Raw genomic sequence first — 19,485 nt, forward strand, 5'->3', positions numbered from 1 at the left:
GGAGGACCTGGATCCAGACTTTAAAATATGGATAGTAATCCAAGGCAAAGAATATCCAAGAAAGACAAAGTTACATGAAATTAAGAAGCAAAAATTTGAATCATATTCATATGAACATGACATGAATATGAATTGACAAAGATTTCCATTCAGCTCTTAGGTGAAAAACATTTGAGAGAGTTGTTGCAAGTTACATTTAAAAAGTTGAGTATGTCTAATGATAGCTTTCCTAATAAAGTTCACTTTTATTTTGTAGTGACTGGAAAATTTCACCACAAGAGCTTAAAAATGAGAGCCATACATCTTTTTGTTTGTTTGTTTTTAATAATTTTTATTGAGCTTTAAGTGAACGTTTACAGATCAAGTCAGTCTGTCACACATAAGCTTATATACACCTTACTCCATACTCCCATTTATTCTCCCCTTAATGAGCTAGGCCTTCCAGTCTCTCCTTTCATGACAATTTTGCCAGCCTCTAACCCTCTCTACCCTCCCATCTCCCCTCTGGAAAGGAGATGCCAACACAGTCTCAAGTGTCCACCTGAAACAAGTAGCTCACTCTTCATCAGCATCTCTCTCCAACCCATTGTCCAGTCCCTTCCATGTCTGATGAGTTGTCTTCGGGAATAGTTCCTGTCCTGGGCCAACAGAAGGTTTGGGGACTATGACCACCGGGATTCCTCTAGTCTCAGTCAGACCATTAAATCTGGTCTTTTTATGAGAATTTGGAGTCTGCATTCCACTGTTCTCCTGCTCCCTCAGGGGTTCTCTGTTGAGCTCCCTATCAGGGCAGTCTTCGGTTGTGGCCAGGCACCATCTAGTTCTTCTGGTCTCAGGATGATGTAAGTCTCTGGTTCATGTGGCCCTTTCTGTCTCTTGGGCTCTTAGTTGTCGTGTGACCTTGGTGTTCTTCATTCTCCTTTGATCCAGGTGGGTTGAGACCAATTGATGCATCTTAGATGGCCACTTGTTAGCATTTAAGACCCCAGATGCCACATTTCAAAGTGGGATGCAGAATGTTTTCATAATAGTATTATTTTGCCAATTGACTTAGAAGTACCCTCAAACCATGTTCCCCAGACCCCCGCCCCTGCTCCGCTGACCTTTGAAGCATTCATTTTATCCCGGAAGCTTCTTTGCTTTTGGTCCAGTCCAGTTGGCTGACCTTCCATGTATTGAGTGTTGTCATTCCCTTCACCTAAAGCAGTTCTTATTTACTAAGTAATCAGTAAAAAACCCTCTCCCTCCCTCCCTCCCTCCCCACCTCGTAACCACAAAAGTATGTGTTCTTCTCAGTTTATACTATTACTCAAGATCTTATAATAGTGGTCTTATACAATATTTGTCCTTTTGCCTCTGACTAATTTCGCTCAGCATAATGCCTTCCAGGTTCCTCCATGTTATGAAATGTTTCACAGATTCATCACTGTTCTTTATTGATGCGAAGTATTCCATTGTGTAAATATACCACAATTTATTTACCCATTCATCCGTTGATGGACACCTTGGTTGCTTCCAGCTTTTACTATTGTAAACAGTGCTGCAATAAACATGGGTGTGCATACATCTGTTTGTGTGAAGGCTCTTGTTTCTCTAGGGTGTATTCCGAGGAGTGGGATTTCTGGGTTGTATGGTAGTTCTGTTTCTAACTGTTTAAGATAACGCCAGATAGATTTCCAAAGTGGTTGTACCATTTTACATTCCCACCAGCAGTGTATAAGAGTTCCAATCTCTCTGCAGCCTCTCCAACATTTATTATTTTGTGTTTTTTGGATTAATGCCAGCCTTGTTGGAGTGAGATGGAATTTCATCGTAGTTTTAATCTGCATTTCTCTAATGGCTAATGATTGAGAGAATTTTCTCATGTATCTGTTAGCTGCCTGAACATCTTCTTTAGCGAAGTGTGTGTTCATATCCTTTGCCCACTTCTTGATTGGGTTGTTTGTCTTTTTGCGGTTGAGTTTTGACAGAATCATATAGATTTTAGAGATCAGGCACTGGTCGGAGACGTCATAGCTGAAAATTCTTTCCCAGTCTGTAGGTGGTCTTTTTACTCTTTTGGTGAAGTCTTTAGATGAGCATAGGTGTTTGATTTTTAGGAGCTCCCAGTTATCTGGTTTCTCTTTGTCATTTTTAGTAATGTTTTGTATTCTGTTTATGCCCTGTATTAGGGCTCCTAACATTGTCCCTATTTTTTCTTCCATGATCTTTATCGTTTTAGTCTTTATGTTTAGGTCTTTGATCCACTCGGAGTTAGTTTTTGTGCATGGTGTGAGGTATGGGTCCTGTTTCATTTTTTTGCAAATGGATATCCAGTTCTGCCAGCACCATTTGTTAAAAAGACTATCTTTCCCCAATTAACTGACACTGGGCCTTTGTCAAATATCAGCTGCTCATATGTGGATGGATTTATATCTGGGTTCTCAATTCTGTTCCACTGGTCTATGTGCCTGTTGTTGTACCAATACCAGGCTGTTTTGACTACTGTGGCTGTATAATAGGTTCTGAAATCAGGTAGAGTGAGGCCTCCCACTTTCTTCTTCTTTTTCAGTAATATTTTATTATCTGGGACTTCTTTCCCTTCCATATGAAGTTGATGATTTTTTTCTCTATCACATTAAAAAATGTCATTGGAATTTGGATCGGAAGTGCACTGTATGTATCGATTGCTTTTGGTAGAATAGACATTTTTACTATGTTAAGTCTTCCTATCCATGAGCAAGGTCTGTTTTTTCACTTAAGTAGGTCCTTTTTAGTTTCTTGTAGTACTACTTTGTAGTTTTTTTCATATAGGTCTTTTACATCCTTGGCAAGATTTATTCCTAAGTATTTTATCTTCTTGGGGGCTACTGTGAATGGTATTGATTTGAGATTTCCTCTTCGATGTTCTTTTTGTTGATGTAGAGGAATCCAAGTGATTTTTGTATATTTATCTAATAACCTGAGACTCTGCCAAACTCTTCTATTAGTTTCAGTAGTTTTCTGGAGGATTCCTTAGGGTTTCCTGTGTATAAGATCATGTCATCTGCAAATAGAGATAATTTTACTTCCTCCTTGCCAATCCGGATGCCCTTTATTTCTTTGTCTAGCCTAATTGCCCTGGCTAAGACTTCCAACACGATGTTGAATAAGAGCGGTGATAAAGGGCATCCTTGTCTGGTTCCCGTTCTCAAGGGAAATGCTCTCAGCCTCTCTCCATTTAGAGTGATGTTGGCTGTTGGCTTTGCATAGATGCCCTTTATTATGTTGAGGAATTTTCCTTCAATTCCTATTTTGGTGAGAGTTTTTATCATAAATGGGTGTTGGACTTCGTCAAATGCCTTTTCTGCATCAATTGATAAGATCATGTGGTTTTTGTCTTTTGTTTTATTTATGTGGTGGATTACATTAATGGTTTTTCTGACATTAAACCAGCCTTGCATACCTGGTATAAATCCCACTTGATTGTGGTGAATTATTTTTTTGATATGTTGTTGAATTCTATTGGCTAGAATTTTGTTGAGGATTTTTGCATCTATGTTCATGAGGGATATAGGTCAGTAATTTTCTTTTTTTGTAATGTCTTTACCTGGTTTTGGTATCAGGGAGATGGTGGCTTCATAGAATGAATTGGGTAGTATTCCGTCATTTTCTATGCTTTGAAATACCTTTAGTAGTAGTGGTGTTATCTCTTCTCTGAAAGTTTGGTAGAACTCTGCAGTGAAGCCATCCAGGCCAGGGCTTTTTTTTTTGTTGGGAGTTTTTTTGATTACCGTTTCAATCTCTTTTTTTGTTATGGGTCTATTTAGTTGTTCTACTTCTGAATGTGTTAGTTTAGGTAGGTAGTGTTTTTCCAGGAATTCATCCATTTCTTCTAGGTTTTCAAATTTGTTAGAGTACAATTTTTTGTAATAATCTGATATGATTCTTTTAATTTCAGTTGGGTCTGTTGTGATGTGGTCCTTCTTGTTTCTTATTCGGGTTATTTGTTTCCTTTCCTGTATTTCTTTAGTCAGTCTAGCCAATGGCTCATCAATTTTGTTAATTTTTTCAAAGAACCAGCTTTTGGTTTTGTTAATTCTTTCAATTGTTTTTCTGTTCTCTAATTCATTTAGTTCAGCTCTAATTTTTATTATTTGTTTTCTTCTGGTGCCTGATGGATTCTTTTGTTGCTCACTTTCTATTTGTTCAAGTTGTAGGGACAGTTCTCTGATTTTGGGTCTTTCTTCTTTTCCTATGTGTGCATTTATCGATATAAATTGGCCACTGAGAACTGCTTTTGCTGTGTCCCAGAGGTTTTGATAGGAAGTGTTTTCATTCTCATTGCATTCTATGAATTTCCTTATTCTCTCCTTGATGTCTTCTATAACCCAGTCTTTTTTCAGGAGGGTATTGTTCAGTTTCCAAGTATTTGATTTCTTTTCCCTAGTTTTTCTGTTATTGTTTTCCACTTTTATGGCCTTGTGGTCTGAGAAGATGCTTTGTAATATTTCGATGTTTTGGATTCTGCAAAGGTTTGTTTTATGACCTAATATGTGGTCTATTCTAGAGAATGTTCCATGTGCGCTACAAAAAAAAAGTATACTTTGCAGCAGTTGGGTGGAGAGTTCTGTATAAGTCAATGAGGTCAAGTTGTTTGATTATTGTAATTAGGTCTTCCGTGTCTCCGTTGAGCTTCTTACTGGATGTCCTGTCCTTCTCCGAAAGTGGTGTGTTGAAATCTCCTACTGTAATTGTGGAGGTGTCTATCTCATTTTCAGTTCTGTTAAAATTTGATTTATGTATCTTGCAGCCCTGTCATTGGGTGCATAAATATTTAATTTGGTTATGTCTTCCTGATCAATTGTCCCTTTTATCATTATGTAGTGTCCTTCTTTATCCTTTGTGGTGGATTTAAGTCTAAAGGCTATTTTGTGAGAAATTAATACTGCTACTCCTCTTTTTTTTTGCTTATTGTTTGCTTGATATACTTTTTCCATCCTTTGAGTTTTAGTTTGTTTGTGTCTCTAAGTCTAAGGTGTGTCTCTTGTAGGCAGCATATAGATGGATCGTGTTTCTTTATCCAGTCTGAGACTCTCTGTCTCTTTATTGGTGCATTTAGTCCATTCATATTCAGCGTAATTATAGATAAATAAGTGTTTAGTGCTGTCATTTTGATGCCTTTTTATGTGTGTTGTTGACAATTTCATTTTTCCACATACTTTTTTGTGCTGAGACGTTTTTCTTAGTAAATTGTGAGATCCTCATTTTCGTAGTGTTTGACTTTATGTTTGTTGAGTCATTACATTTTTCTTGGCTTTTATCTTGAGTTATGGAGTTGTTATACCTCTTTGTGGTTACCTTACTATTTACCCCTATTTTTCTAAGTAAAAACCTAACTTCTTGTATTGTTCTATATCGCCTTGTATCACTCTCCATATGGCAGTTCTATGCCTCCTCTATTTAGTCCCTCTTTTTGATTATTGTGATCTTTTACATCTTGACTTCAGTGATTCCCTGTTATGAGCATTTTTTTTTAATTAATCTTAATTTGTGTTTGTGATTTCCCTATTTGGGTTGATATCAGGATGTTCTGTTTTGTGACCTTGTGTTGTGCTGGTATCTGATATTATTGGTTTTCTGACCAAACAATATCCTTTAGTATTTCTTGTAGCTTTGGTTTGGTTTTTGCATATTCTCTAAATTTGTGTTTATCTGTAAATATCTTAATTTCGCCTTCATATTTCAGAGAGAGTTTTGTTGGATAGATGATCCTTGGCTGGCAGTTTTTCTTCATCAGTGCTCTGTATATGTCGTCCCATTCCCTTCTTGCCTGCATGGTTTCTGCTGAGCAGTCTGAACTTATTCTTATTGATTCTCCCTTGAAGGAAACTTTTCTTTTATCTCTGGCTGCTTTTAAAATTTTCTCTTTATCTTTGGTTTTGGTAAGTTTGATGATAATATGTCTTGGTGTTTTTCTTTTTGGATCAATCTTAAATGGGGTTCGATGAGCATTTTGGATAGATATCCTTTCGTCTTTCATGATGTCAGGGAAGTTTTCTGTCAGGAGATCTTCAACTATTTTCTCTGTGTTTTCTGTCCTCCCTCCCTGTTCTGGGACTCCAATCACAGGCAAGTTATCCTTCTTGATAGAGTCCCACATGATTCTTAGGGTTTCTTCATTTTTTTTAATTCTTTTATCTGATTTTTTTTCAGCTATGTTGGTGTTGATTCCCTGGTCCTCCAGATGTCCCAGTCTGCATTCTAATTGCTCGAGTCTGCTCCTCTGACTTCCTATTGCGTTGTCTAATTCTGTAATTTTATTGTTAATCTTTTGGATTTCTGAATGCTGTCTCTCTATGGATTCTTGCAACTTATTAATTTTTCCACTATGTTCTTGAATAATCTTTTTGAGTTCTTCAACAGTTTATCAGTGTGTTCCTTGGCTTTTTCTGCAGTTTGCCTTATTTTGTTTGTGATGTCTTGAAGCATTCTGTAAATTAGTTTTTTATATTCTGTATCTGATAATTCCAGGATTGTACCTTCATTTGGGAAAGATTTTGATTCTTTTGTTTGGGGGGTTGTAGAAGCAGTCATGGTCTGGTCCTTTATGTGGTTTGATATGGACTGCTGTCTCCGAGCCATTACTGGGAAACTAGTTTTTCCAGAAAATCTGCTAAAAAAAAAATGCAGTCAGATCCCTATGAGAACTGCCTTTGGATTATAACCTCCACCTTGTTCCCTGTAAGGATGAAAGTCTGAGATTTGGATCATATATGCTTGGCTGTAGCTGGTTCTGTGTTTTTAGTCCAATTAGGGGTGGATTTTTGGTCCCTGGGTTTTTTGTGTTTTTTTTTTTTTTCTCTCAGGCCAGAAGAGTGGGTTAGGAAAAGACCAAAAGAAAAGAAAAAAAAGGGGGGAAAGCAAAGCCACAGCGGGGAGGGTTATATCTCCCTCTGGCTCTGGAAATTCCAATGTTAATGAAGCCGCCTGGGGAGGGTGGGGGAGGGATCAGAGAGATAGGAGAGTAGTACCTCAGAATATAGCCAGAGTTGCTTGTCTTGCTTGGAATGACTATTTTATCTGAGATTCCTGAGGGTCGTGTGACCTATGTGTGCTGGCTGTGTGGAGATTGCCCCTGGGGATCTGGCCCACTGAAGCCGCGATCAGATCCTCCGCTGCCAGTCCCACGCCCAGCGTCAAGTTTCCCCTGCTGGGACGGTGCACTCCTGACTCCAAAATCAGTCACTGCCTCCCGGGGACTTCTCGTCCCACCAGCCGCGTTGCCACACCACCCTCGCGGACCAGCTGGGACTCCTCCCGGGGTTAATTCAGGGGAGTTGAGCTGCTCCCCGTGCTTGTGCCTTGACAGCGCCCAGTCAAAAAGCCCGGCGGCAAGATTCCCTGGCTGGGACGCTGCACTCCCAGCTCCAAGACCAGTCACTGCCTCCCGGGGACTTCTACCACTGGCTGCATCGCCACACCTCCTGTGCGGACTGGCTGGGCCCCCTTGCGGGGTGAGTTCAGGGGGGTAGGGCTGCGCCCCTTGTTTTTGCTGTCAGCTCCCCTGGGCCCTGCCCTAAATCAGGCGCCAAGGTTACCTGACTGGGGCGCTGGCTCCAGGCTCCAAAAACAACACTGCTTCCCCGTATTTGTTCGTTTTCCATCTCTAAATCTGTGTTTGTTGTTCAGGGTTCGTAGATTGTTATGTATGTGATCGATTCACTTGTTTTTCCGAGTCTTTGTTGCAAGGGGATCCAAGGTAGCGTCTACCTACTCCGCCATCTTGGCCCCGCCTCCTCTATTGGCTAGAATTTTGTTGAGGATTTTTGCATCTATGTTCACGAGGAATATAGGTCTGTAATTTTCTTTTTTTGTGATTTCTTTACCTGGTTTTGGTATCAGGGATATGGTGGCTTCATAGAATGCGTTAGGTAGCATTCCGTCAATTTTCTATGCTTTGAAATTCTTTAGTAGTAGTGGTGTTAACTCTTTTCTCTGAAAGTTTGGTAGAACTCTGCAGTGAAACCGTCCGGGCCAGGGCTTTTTTTTTTGTTGGGAGTTTTTTGATTACCGTTTCAATGTCTTTTTTTGTTATGGGTCTATTTAGTTGTTCTACTTCTGATTGTGTTAGTTTAGGTAGGTAGTGTTTTTCTAGGAATTCATGCATTTCTTCAAGGTTTGCATATTTGTTAGAATACAATTTTTCATAATAATCTGATATGATTCTTTTAATTTCAGTTGGGTCTGTTGTGACATGGCCCATCTCGTTTCTTATTCGGGTTATTTGTTCCCTTTCCTGTATTTCTTTAGTCCGTCTGGCCAATGGTTTATCAATTTTGTTAATTTTTTCAAAGAACCAGCTTTTGGCTTTGTTAATTCTTTCAATTGTTTTTTCTGTTCTCTAATTCATTTAGTTCAGCTCTAATTTTTATTATTTGTTTTCTTCTGGTGCCTGATGGATTCTTTTGTGGCTCACTTTCTATTTGTTCAAGTTGTAGGGACAGTTCTCTGATTTTGGCTCTTTCTTCTTTTTGTATGTGTGCATTTATTGATATAAATTGACCTCTGAGCACTGCTTTTGCTGTGTCCCAGAGGTTTTGATAGGAAGTGTTTTCATTCTCATTGCATTCTATGAATTTCTTTATTCCCTCCTTAATGTCTTCTATAACCCAGTCTTTTTTCAGCAGGGTATTGTTCAGTTTCCAAGTATTTGATTTCTGTTCCATAATTTTTCTGTTATTGATTTCCACTTTTATGGCCTTATGATCTGAGAAGATGTTTTGTAATATTTCGATGTTTTGGATTCTGCAAAGGTTTGTTTTATGACCTAATATGTGGTCTATTCTGGAGAGTGTTCCATGTGCACTAGAAAAAAAAGTATACCTTGCAGCAGTTGGGTGGAGAGTTCTGTATAAGTCAATGAGGTCAAGTTGGTTGATTTTAGCAATTAGGTCTTCTGTGTCTCCGTTGAGCTTCTTACTGGATGTCCTGTCCTTCTCCAAAAGTGGTGTGTTGAAGTCTCCTACTATAATTGTGGAGGTGTGTATCTCACTTTTCAGTTCTGTTAAAGTTTTTTTTTTATGTATCTTGCAGCCCTGTTATTGGGTGCATAAATATTTAATATGATTATATCTTCCTGATCAATTGTCCCTTTAATCATTATGTAGTGTCCTTCTTTATCCTTTGTGGTGGATTTAACTTGAAAGTCTATTTTGTCAGAAATTAATATTGCTACTCCTCTTCTTTTTTGCTTATTGTTTGCTTGATATATTTTTTTCCATCCTTTGAGTTTTAGTTTGTTTGTGTCTCTAAGTCTAAGGTGTGTCTCTTGTAGGCAGCATATATACGGATCATGTTTCTTTATCCAGTCTGAGACACTCTGTCTCTTTATTGGTACGTTAAGTCCATTTACATTCAGCATAATTATAGTTAAGTATGTGTTTAGTGCTGTCATTTTGATGCCTTTTTATGTGTGTTGTTGACAATTTCATTTTTCCACTTACTTTTTTGTGCTGAGACGTTTTTCTTTGTAAATCGTGTGTTTCTCATTTTTGTAGTATTTGACTTTAGGTTTGCTGAGTCGTTATGTTTTTCTTTTGAGTGATGGAGTTGTTATACCTCTTTGTGGTTGCCTTAATATTTACCCCTATTTTTCTAAGTAAAAACCTAACTTGTATTGTCCTATATTGCCTTGTATCCCTCTCCATATGGCAGTTCTATGCCTCCTGTATTTTGTCCCTCTTTTTGATTACTGTGATCTTTTACATACTGACTTCAATGATTCCCTGTTTTGAGCGTTTTTTTCTTTTTAAAATTAATGTTAATTTGTTTTTGTTATTTCCCTGTTTGAGTTGATATCAGGATGTTCTGTTCTGTGACCTTTTGTTGTGCTGGTATCTGATATTATTGGTTTTCTGACCAAACAATTTCCTTTAGTGTTTCTTGTAGCTTTGGTTTGGTTTTTGCAAATTCTCTAAGCTTGTGTTTATCTGTAAATGTTTTAATTTCGTCTTCTTATTTTAAAGAGAGTTTTGCGGGATATATGATCCTTGGCTGGCAGTTTTTCTCCTTCAGTGCTCTATATATGTCATCCCATTGCCTTCTTGACTGCATGGTTTCTGCTGAGTAGTCTGACCTTATTCTTATTGATTCTCCTTTGTAGGAGACCTTTCTTTTCTCCCTGGCTGCTTTTAAAATTTTCTCTTTATCTTTGATTTTGGCTAGTTCAATGATAATATGTCTTGGTGATTTTCTTTTTGGATCAATCTTAAATGGGGTTCGATGAGCATCTTGGATAGATATCCTTTCGTCTTTGATGATGTCAGGGAAGTTTTCTGCCAATAGAGCTTATGCTATTCTCTCTGTGTTTTGTGTTATACCTCCCTGTTCTGGGACTCCAATCACACACAAGTTATCCTTCTTGATAGAGTCCCGCATGATTCTTCATTTTTCTAAATTCTTTTATCTGATTTTTTTTTCAGCTATGTTGGAGTCTATTCTCTGGCCCTCCAGATCTCCCACTCTGCATTCCAATTGCTTGAGTCTGCTCCTCTGACTTCCTATTGCATTGTCTAATTCTGTAATTTTATTGTTAATCTTTTGGATTTCTGAATGCTGTCTCTCTATGTATTCTTGCAACTTATTAATTTTTCCACTATGTTCCTGAATAATCTTTTTGAGTTCTTCAACTGCTTTATCAGTGTGTTCCTTGGCTTTTTCTGTAGATTGCCTTATTTCATTTCTGAGGTCATCCCTGATGTCTTGAAGTATTCTGTAAATTAGTTTTTTATATTCTGCATCTGACAATTCCAGGATTGTATCTTCGTTTGGGAAAGATTTTGATTCTTCTATTTGGGGAGTTGTAGAAGCAATCATGGTCTGCTTCTTTATGTGGTTTGATATCGACTGCTGTCTCTGAGCCATCGCTAAGATATTGTAGTGATTTATTCTATATTTTCTCACTGAGTCTTATCTTGTTTTGTTTTCTTTCAATATACGTAGATGGGCTACTAGATTGCGCTGTCTTGATTGTTGTCGCCCTTGAGTCACTTATGTCCTAGTACCAGCTGGTTTGTGCTGTTACCAGATATATAAGCCTAAGAGTCCATTCACTATTCCTGAGTAGCATTTGATTTTGGGTCATCAAGTGGGTGGTGTAGACTGTCACCTATCCACCTAGAGAAGTAGTGGTGATAGTTGTGTGCACCAGATTCTAGTAGCAGCAGGGGTTCACACTCTGGGGGGGGGGCAGGATGCTGACAGGCTTCTCCCAAGTGCCAGTGAGGTAGGTGTTTCTCTATTCCTAAAGCACTTTGGTGGATGGGCTCTGCAGCTGTACCTTAGGCCCCCAATGCGAGTACCTCTACAGATTGGTAGGTGTCACCCCCCTTAGACCCCTAAGGCAGGAGGCTAGGTTGTCTGGGGGGAGCTTCAGCCCTCAGTTCCCTGTTGTGGGTCAGTGAGGGCTCTGTTAAATACGCAGAGATATCAGACCTGGGAAACTTGTCTTTCCAGTAATCCGCTAAAACAATTACAGTCAGATCCCTATCAGAAATGCCTTTGCATTATAACAGCCACCTTGTTCCCTGTAGGGATGAAAGCCCGAGACTGTGGATCACGTATGCTTGGCTGGAGCTGGTTCTGTGTTTTAGTCCAATTAGGGAAGGATTTTTGGTCCCTGGGTTTTTTGTAACTTCTTCTCTCAGGCCAGGAGAATGGGTTAGGTAAAGACCAAAAAAGAAAAGAAAGAAAGAAAAACCTCAGTGCTGTTCACTCTCTGGCTCAGGAAATTCCAATGTTAATGAAGCCACCTGGGAAGGGGAGGGGAGGGGAGGGTTCAGATAAATAGGAGAGAATAGCACCCCAGAATATAGACAAAGTTACTTATCTTGCTTGGGATGACTGTTTTATCTGAGGTTCCCGAGGGGTGCGCATCGACTGTGTGCACTGGCTGGGTAGAGATTGCCCCCAAGGGTCAGGACCAAGTCCCGTGCTTGCGCTGTCTCAGAAGCCGTGGTTAGTTCCTCCGCTCCCAGTCCAAAGCCCAGCGCCAAGTTTCCTCGGCTGTGACGCCACACTCCCGCTCCAAAACCAGTCGCTGCCTCCCAGTGACTTCTTCTCCTGTCAGCCGCGACGTTGTGCTGCCTGCGTGCACTGGCTGGGCTTCCCCTGAGGTCAGTTCAGGGAGCTAGGGCTGCGCCCCATGTTTGCGCCATCTCAGGATGCCCTGTCAGCTCCCCTGTGCGCAGTCCAAAGCCTGGCGCCAAGGTTTCCTGACTGGGACGCTGGCTTCAGGCTCTGAAAACAGTGGCTACTTCCCCATGGTTGTTCGTTCTCAGTCTCTGTCACTCAGGTCAACTCTTTAGATCTGTGTTTGATGGTCAGGGTTTGTAGATTGTCATGTATGTGATCAATTCACTTTTTTTTCTGAGTCTTTGTTGCAAGAGGGATCTGAGTTAGCTTCTACCTAGTCAGCCATCTTGGCCCTGCCCAGAGCCATACTTCTTAACAATAAACTAGAAGTTTTCTTCAAAGTTGAAAATGGAGAGACTTGAGCAAGACAAGCTAATGACGATGTTCATATCCAGTAAACAGCTGAGTGTCAGGAACAGCCCTCTGATGGCATTGCTTAGGTGCTTGAGATCAGAGAAGACCACGGTAATACTGGAGTCGAGGCAGAACTTTTCCTGCAGCATTGAAGGTCACACCTGTAAGAGGCTGTGGAGATGTGATACAACTAATTAATTTAGTGGAGAGGAAACATGTCTAGAATGATTGGTCCTTTGCACATGATTATAGAATTATTTATGTTAGACCTATCACCTAAAACCAAGACTTTCTGATTCCTAGTTCATTCTCGTTTCTACTTTATGTAAAATGGAAACTCCACAATATGTTCACGGAGACTATATTTTCACTGAGGTCAAGGTACATTTAAATGGACCCTCATAAACATCTTTTCTTCAATACTGCAAATGAGGTAACAGTGGGACTTTTTCTTTTCTTTTCTTTAGTAGGAAGAATGGAGGTGTAGTATAAAGGCTAGAGGACTGTGCTGTTGGCTGAGTGGTTTACCCAATTATTTACTCACAATAATTTGCTCACAATAATTTATCCTTATTCAGCCTAGTTTAGTTTCTTCATTTATAAATATAATATAGTAATAATTTAATTTGTTCAGTCTGTATCAAGGGGATTTTGTGAGATTCAAATGAGGTAAGTGAAAATGGTGTAAAAATAAAAAGTGAAAGCTAACCTTGGACAACATTTAAACCCTGCTGTCACTTCAGGTTACGGAGTGAGATCTCCTCTTTAGATTTTATATATTGTATACACTTTCTCTAATGAGTATGTACCATGTTTATAGTTGGAAACATAAATGTGCTCTTTATGAAACTTGATGAGGCTATTTTAGAAACATACAATTTCATCCTTTTAGATGATCTATCTTTGCCGGAATGTCAAGGATGTGGCTGTTTCTTATTATTATTTCCATCTGATGGTACCTGCCCATCCAAATCCAGGAACATTTCCAGAATTTGTGGAGAAATTCATGAATGGAGAAGGTAAGAACAGCTCTTTTTCTTTTTTACACTATGAGTCCCTAGGAGAATAGCCCTTACTATCTAAACTGTGAAAAGTGTAATAAATACTCATATAGTTACCATCTCCAGTTGATAAAGCTGGTTTGTAGGTGGTAAATTTGGGACTGGGACTTAATCTTCTGATGACATGACCTTTGATAATTCTACTCCCTTCACTAACAAACTGATAACACACACACACACAAACACACACACACACACACACCAGGTTCAAAAAATACTTTCCTAACCTCTGATCAAATCAGTGGGAAGTGGACTTACCTTTCTTTCTGTCTGTATCATAAGCTACATCATATTAATGAAAGTCGAGATTGTGTTTCTGGACACAGATTATTGAAGGTAATTCTGTCTTGCTGCTGAGCAGTTTACTTAAAATATAAGGCTGAGCTACTAGTTCTCATTCAGTTATCACTTAATTTTATTTCTTTGCTTCTACTATTGTTTTTAATGCATATAAAGATAACACTAAGCTCTTAATTTTTTTTTTCTCTAATTTTAGTTCCTTATGGTTCCTGGTATAAACACGTAAAATCTTGGTGGGAAAAGAGTAAGAGCCCAAATATACTATTTCTTTTCTATGAAGACATGCACGAGGTGAGAACCTGGAAACACACAGGCAAATTAATAATTTCTAAGCTTTGTCATTTGATAAGTCTTTGGATGCCAAAATCTGCCTTTAAACGATGACAATCATCACCCAGCACTTTAAAGGAAAAGACCACATTATTTAATATATTTAGCACAAACTTGAAACTACTAAGAAAAAATCTGTGAATGAATATATTTTAAAACCAGGTCTGAAAATTTTCCAAAGATAAAGGAAAAGAAATTATGGTTTCGTCTTATCTATTTTTGAGTTTATAAAACAATGAAAAACAACAACAAAACACACACACATACGTACACACACACAAGGGATAGCGATGGGCTGGAAGTCAACTGTCTCCAAATCTATAGACATCAGAACTATTGGATAGAGGTTATGAATAACTATGCTTGATATGTTTACAAAGAAACAGGAGACTACTAAAATTAACAAAACAGGTTGAAAAAATAGCCAAATTGAATTTCTAAAAATTGTTTTATAAATTAGAAAATCGAGATGAATTAAATAAGAGATAACATGGCAAAATGAAAAAGTCTGACAATAGCAAATACTAGTCAGATATGGATCAGTAAGACATATCACACTTTTGGCCAGAGTCTGAACAGATACAACCACGATGAAAACCATTTGTCATTATTTAGCAATGGCAAGTGTGCACATATCTTATGGCCCAGAAATTTCATTCTCATGTATATACTCTAGGGAAACTCTGTATACATGAGGTTATGTGTACAACAATTTTTATAGCATCATTTTCCATAACCATAAAAATTGGAAACAACCCAAATACACATATACTGAAGGATGAATACTTAATGTATGGTACAGTCCTGCAATGAAATCTTATGTTGTAATGAAAAGGAATAAACTTCAAATACACATAAATATGGATGAATTTTGGGCAAAAAATGTTGATTAGGAAAAAAACAAACACACAAGTCACAGAAATAGTAACACTACTTACAGTATGGTTATATTGCCTTATATATTCATTTCAAAACTGGGTAAAACCAAACTATGTATTGTTAAGGTATGCATACATATGCAGGAAAACAATAAAGTAAAACTATGAAAAATCCAAGTTTGGAGTAGAATTTTTTTTGTGGGAATGGAGTGTGAAAGGGATATAGTCAGAAACTTGCAAATGTGAAAACTTGAAGAACTGTGTTCTATGCCATAAGTTAGGTAATAGGTGTCAAATTAATTTTTACTCTTTAAGCCACATATGTGCTCATACTTTATAATTTAAGGAAATATAGAAAAATGCTGGTTCACGTTATTAAGAGATGAAAAATTTCTTCTTTCTCTCATCCTTCGTAAGCACCAAGGAAGCAACTGATCTGCATATCTTGTTCACATTTTTTCCCAGCTATTAAAATCATCATAGTGTTGAAATAATTGTAGAGATGTTTAGAAGAGGACACTTTTAAAATGAAATTATGATTAATATTTTAGAAATTGAGTTATTATTTATCTACAGAATTCACACTAAACTAAATTTGAATAAGGAAAGCAGCCATGATCTGTAGTTTATTATATAACCTAATTATTATATTCTGTAACTATAATAAGGAAAACACTTAGAAAATTTAAAATGTGCACAAAGAAAATGCATTAGCTAAATTCTCCACCAACAAATTTTTTATGTACAGTCTTTTTCTCTTAGTCCTTATTTGGTCAGTAATGACCACATTTAGGTTTCCTCTATATTTAAATTAATAATGAGCCCCAGAAAGAATACATCATGGTTGTTGTTTTTTCTATAATGTATTAAGAAAAAACAGAGCAAGACATATTACCTCTATATGCAAACACACAGTCTCATGAAGTAAATAGACAAATAAAAAATTATAAGACTACATCTATGGTACTATAGATTGATATGGAAACTTATAAGGACAATAAACTGATACCTAACCTGAAGTATGAAAGACAAGCTATAATTTGCAGGATAGACAAGTTGGTAAACCATGCTAGGTAAAGGGAACTGTGCACTAGAATAAACATGGCACTGGGTACTATAAACAGTTGCGTTGGGTGATTTGGCTGGGTAAACTAGAGTACTCCCTAGTAAGAGTGCACTAGAAATAGAATACACTGTAGTAGTGACATGGAGATGAGGACTACTGTTGTTATGGTATATATACTACTGATGTTCCAGGTTGAGTATTTGGCTTTTCACACTTTCCTGGTTTCTTTGCTCTAACCAGTTACACCAATAAATTAAGAGAAAAAAGAAAGCTGTCGATATATTCTCACACTGAAACTTGATCTTTCAGAGGGTATTGTAGTCTTTGAGAGTTTATACTCATATTCATAGACAATGATTACTGAGCATCTACTGTGTACCAAACACTGCAATAAGCACTTTACAGACAGACATTATTTCATTTAGGTCTTCTAAGTAGATTTGATTTCTGTGTATTCCATCTGATGAGGTCCAGGTGCATACTCATTGTTTATGTTGTGGAAAAAGGTATTTGCAATGCATCGTTGGTCTTGCAACATTCTGTTATGTGATCTCCAGCATCCTTTCTATCACCAAGACCATATTTTATAACTTCTGATTCTTCTTTTTTCCAACTTTTGCATTCCAATCAACATCATTTATCAATGCATTTTGATTGCATATTTGATCAATTTTAGACTGCAGAAACTGGTAAAAATCTTCAATTTCTTCATCTTTGGCTTTAGTGGTTTGGAGTGTAAGTTTGAATAATAGTTGTATTAACTGATCTTCCTTGTGGGTGTATAACTATTATTCTATCACTGATGGTGTTATACTTCAGTATAGATCATGAAATGTTCTTTTTTGATGATGAATGTGACACAATTCTTCCTCAATTTGTCATTCCCGGCATAGTAGACTATATGATTGTCTGATTCAAATGGCTTATAGCAGTCCATTTCAGCCCACTAATGCCTAAGATATTGATCTTAATGTGTTCCATTTCATTTCTGATGACTTCCAATTTTCCTACATTCATACTTCATACATTCCATGTTTCTATTATTAATGGATGTGTGCAGCTATTTCTTCTCATTTTGAGTCATGCCACATCAGCAAATGAAGGTGTGAAAAGCTTACTCCACTCTCATCATTAAGGTTAACTCTACTTTGAGTAGGCAGCTCTTCTGCAGTCATATTTTGAGGGTCTTCCAACCTGAAAGATACACAGGATATCCCACCTGAATTTACAGACCATCTCAAAAACAGATCAGATGCATTGAACACTAATGACCAAAGACCAGGCAAGTTGCGGAATGACATCAGGGACATAATATATGAAGAAAGCGAAAGGCCATTAAGAAGACAGGAAATAAATAAAAGACCAAAATGGATGTCAGAAGAGACTTTGAAACTTGCTCTTGAAGGTAAAGTAGCTAAAGCAAATGGAAGAAATGATAAAGTATTAGAGCTGAACAGAGGACTTCAAAAAGTGCCTTGAGATAATGAAGTAAAGTATTGAAATGAAATGTCCAAAGAATTCAAGTTAGAAAATCAAAAGGGAAGAACACACTTGGCATTTCTCAAGCTGACAGAACTCTAGAAAAAAAAAAAAAAAAAAAACAAGGCTCAAGCTGAAATATTGAAAAGTATTCTGTGGGAAAACATTGAACAACTCAAGAAGCATCAAAAGAAGATGGAAGGAATACACAGAGTCACAGTACCAAAAAGAATTGGTTGATGTTCAACCCTTTCAGGAGATAGCATATTATCTAGAACCACTGGTATTGAAGGAAGAGGTCCAAGCTGCACTGGAGGCATTAATTAAAAACAAGCCTTGAGGAATTGATGTAACACCAGTTACGATGTTTCAACAAATGGACACAACGCTGGAAGTGCTCACTTGTCTATGCCAAGGAAATTGGAAGACAGCTACCTGACCAACTGACTGGCAGAGATCCATATTTGTGCCCGATCCAAAGAAGGTGATCAAACAGAATGCAGATATTATCAAATAATATCATTAATATTACACTCAAATAAAGTTTTGCCGAAGATAATTCAAAAAAAGTTGAAGCAGTATTTCCACAAGGAACTGCCAGAAATTCAAGCCAGATTCAAAAGAGGACATGGAACAAAGGCTATCAGATGGATCTCGGCTGAAAGCCGAGAATACTAGAAAGATGTTTACCTGTGTTTTATCAACTAAGCCAAGACATTTGAGTGTGTGTGTCATAACAAATTCTGGATAACTTTGTGAAGAATGGGAAACCCAGAACAATTAATTGTGCTCATGAGGAACCTGTACTTAGACCAATAGGCAGTCTTTTGAGGAGAAAAAGGGGATACTGTGTGGTTTTAAAAAAGAAAAGGTTTGTGTCAGCATTGTGTACCTTCACCATATGTATTTATTCTGTATGCTAAGCAAATAATCCTAGAAGATGGATTATAGGAAGAACTTGGCATCAAAATTGGTGGAAGACTGATTAACAACTTGCATTATGCAGATAACACAATCTTGCTTGCTGAAAGTGAAGCGAACTTGAATGGCTTACCAGTGAAAATCAAAGACTACAGTCTTCAGTTTGGATTACACCTCAACGTAAAGAAAGCAAAAATCCTTACAGCTGGACCAATAAACAATATCATGATAAATGGAGAAAAGACTGAAGTTGTCAAGGATTTTATTCTACATGGATTCACAATGAATGCCCATAGAAGCAGCAGTCAAGAAATCAGCCGTGGAGGAGGTGGAGCCAAGACGGAGGAATAGACAGACACTTCCTTTGAGCCCTTTTTACAACAAAAACCTGAAAAAAAAAAAGGGAAACAAGTATAGTTGTGACAAGCTGGGAGCCCTGAGCATCAAAGGTAAGCTTAGACAATGAACTGAGGGGCAGGGGGAGGAAGAGGCCGTTCAGAAGCAGAGAGGACTTACTGGACCTGAATCGCCAGGAGCCCTCAGGCACCATTCCTGAAGTGGTGGCGGTGGCGGGGGAGGGGGATTTGTTCCTAGCGTTCAGCCTCAATTACCTCAGGGAGAAGCAGCCAGCCACACAGCCCACTCACACCTCCGGAACCTGAGGAGAATGGCGCTCTCAGCAAAAGCTAAGTATTTGCGTATATTTTACCTTGCCCCCCCCACCCTCAAGCTGGCTTCAGTGGCTGAATCCCTAGGCCTGAGATAGAACCTGGTGAGCACCTAGACCCATCCTCCTGGCCTTGAGGAAGGAAAAAATTTGGAACTGGGGTGAAAAGATAATTTGCTAGCTTCATTAACCGGGGGAGCTTAGGACAGAAGCAGCTCCTGTCCAGGCATAAACTGTCTGTGGACCTTGAGCACCTTTCCCTTCTGCATGGACCTG

The 19,485-nt window shown here is 38.2% G+C and overlaps 1 protein-coding gene across 1 annotated transcript in view; it reads left to right on the top strand.

Annotated features, from left to right (window-relative positions):
* LOC126077138 (sulfotransferase 1E1-like) overlaps nt 1-19,485 on the top strand; it is a 48,961-nt gene that overhangs the window by 12,727 nt on the left and 16,749 nt on the right. The window contains exons 5-6 of the mRNA XM_049886173.1: nt 13,400-13,526; nt 14,065-14,159. Of these exons, the coding sequence (XP_049742130.1) occupies nt 13,400-13,526; nt 14,065-14,159 (222 nt within the window). The remainder of the gene's footprint in view (nt 1-13,399; nt 13,527-14,064; nt 14,160-19,485) is intronic.

This window comes from Elephas maximus, chromosome 5 (genome assembly GCF_024166365.1).
Source record: "Elephas maximus indicus isolate mEleMax1 chromosome 5, mEleMax1 primary haplotype, whole genome shotgun sequence".
In the NCBI taxonomy this organism is placed as follows: Eukaryota; Metazoa; Chordata; class Mammalia; order Proboscidea; family Elephantidae; genus Elephas; species Elephas maximus.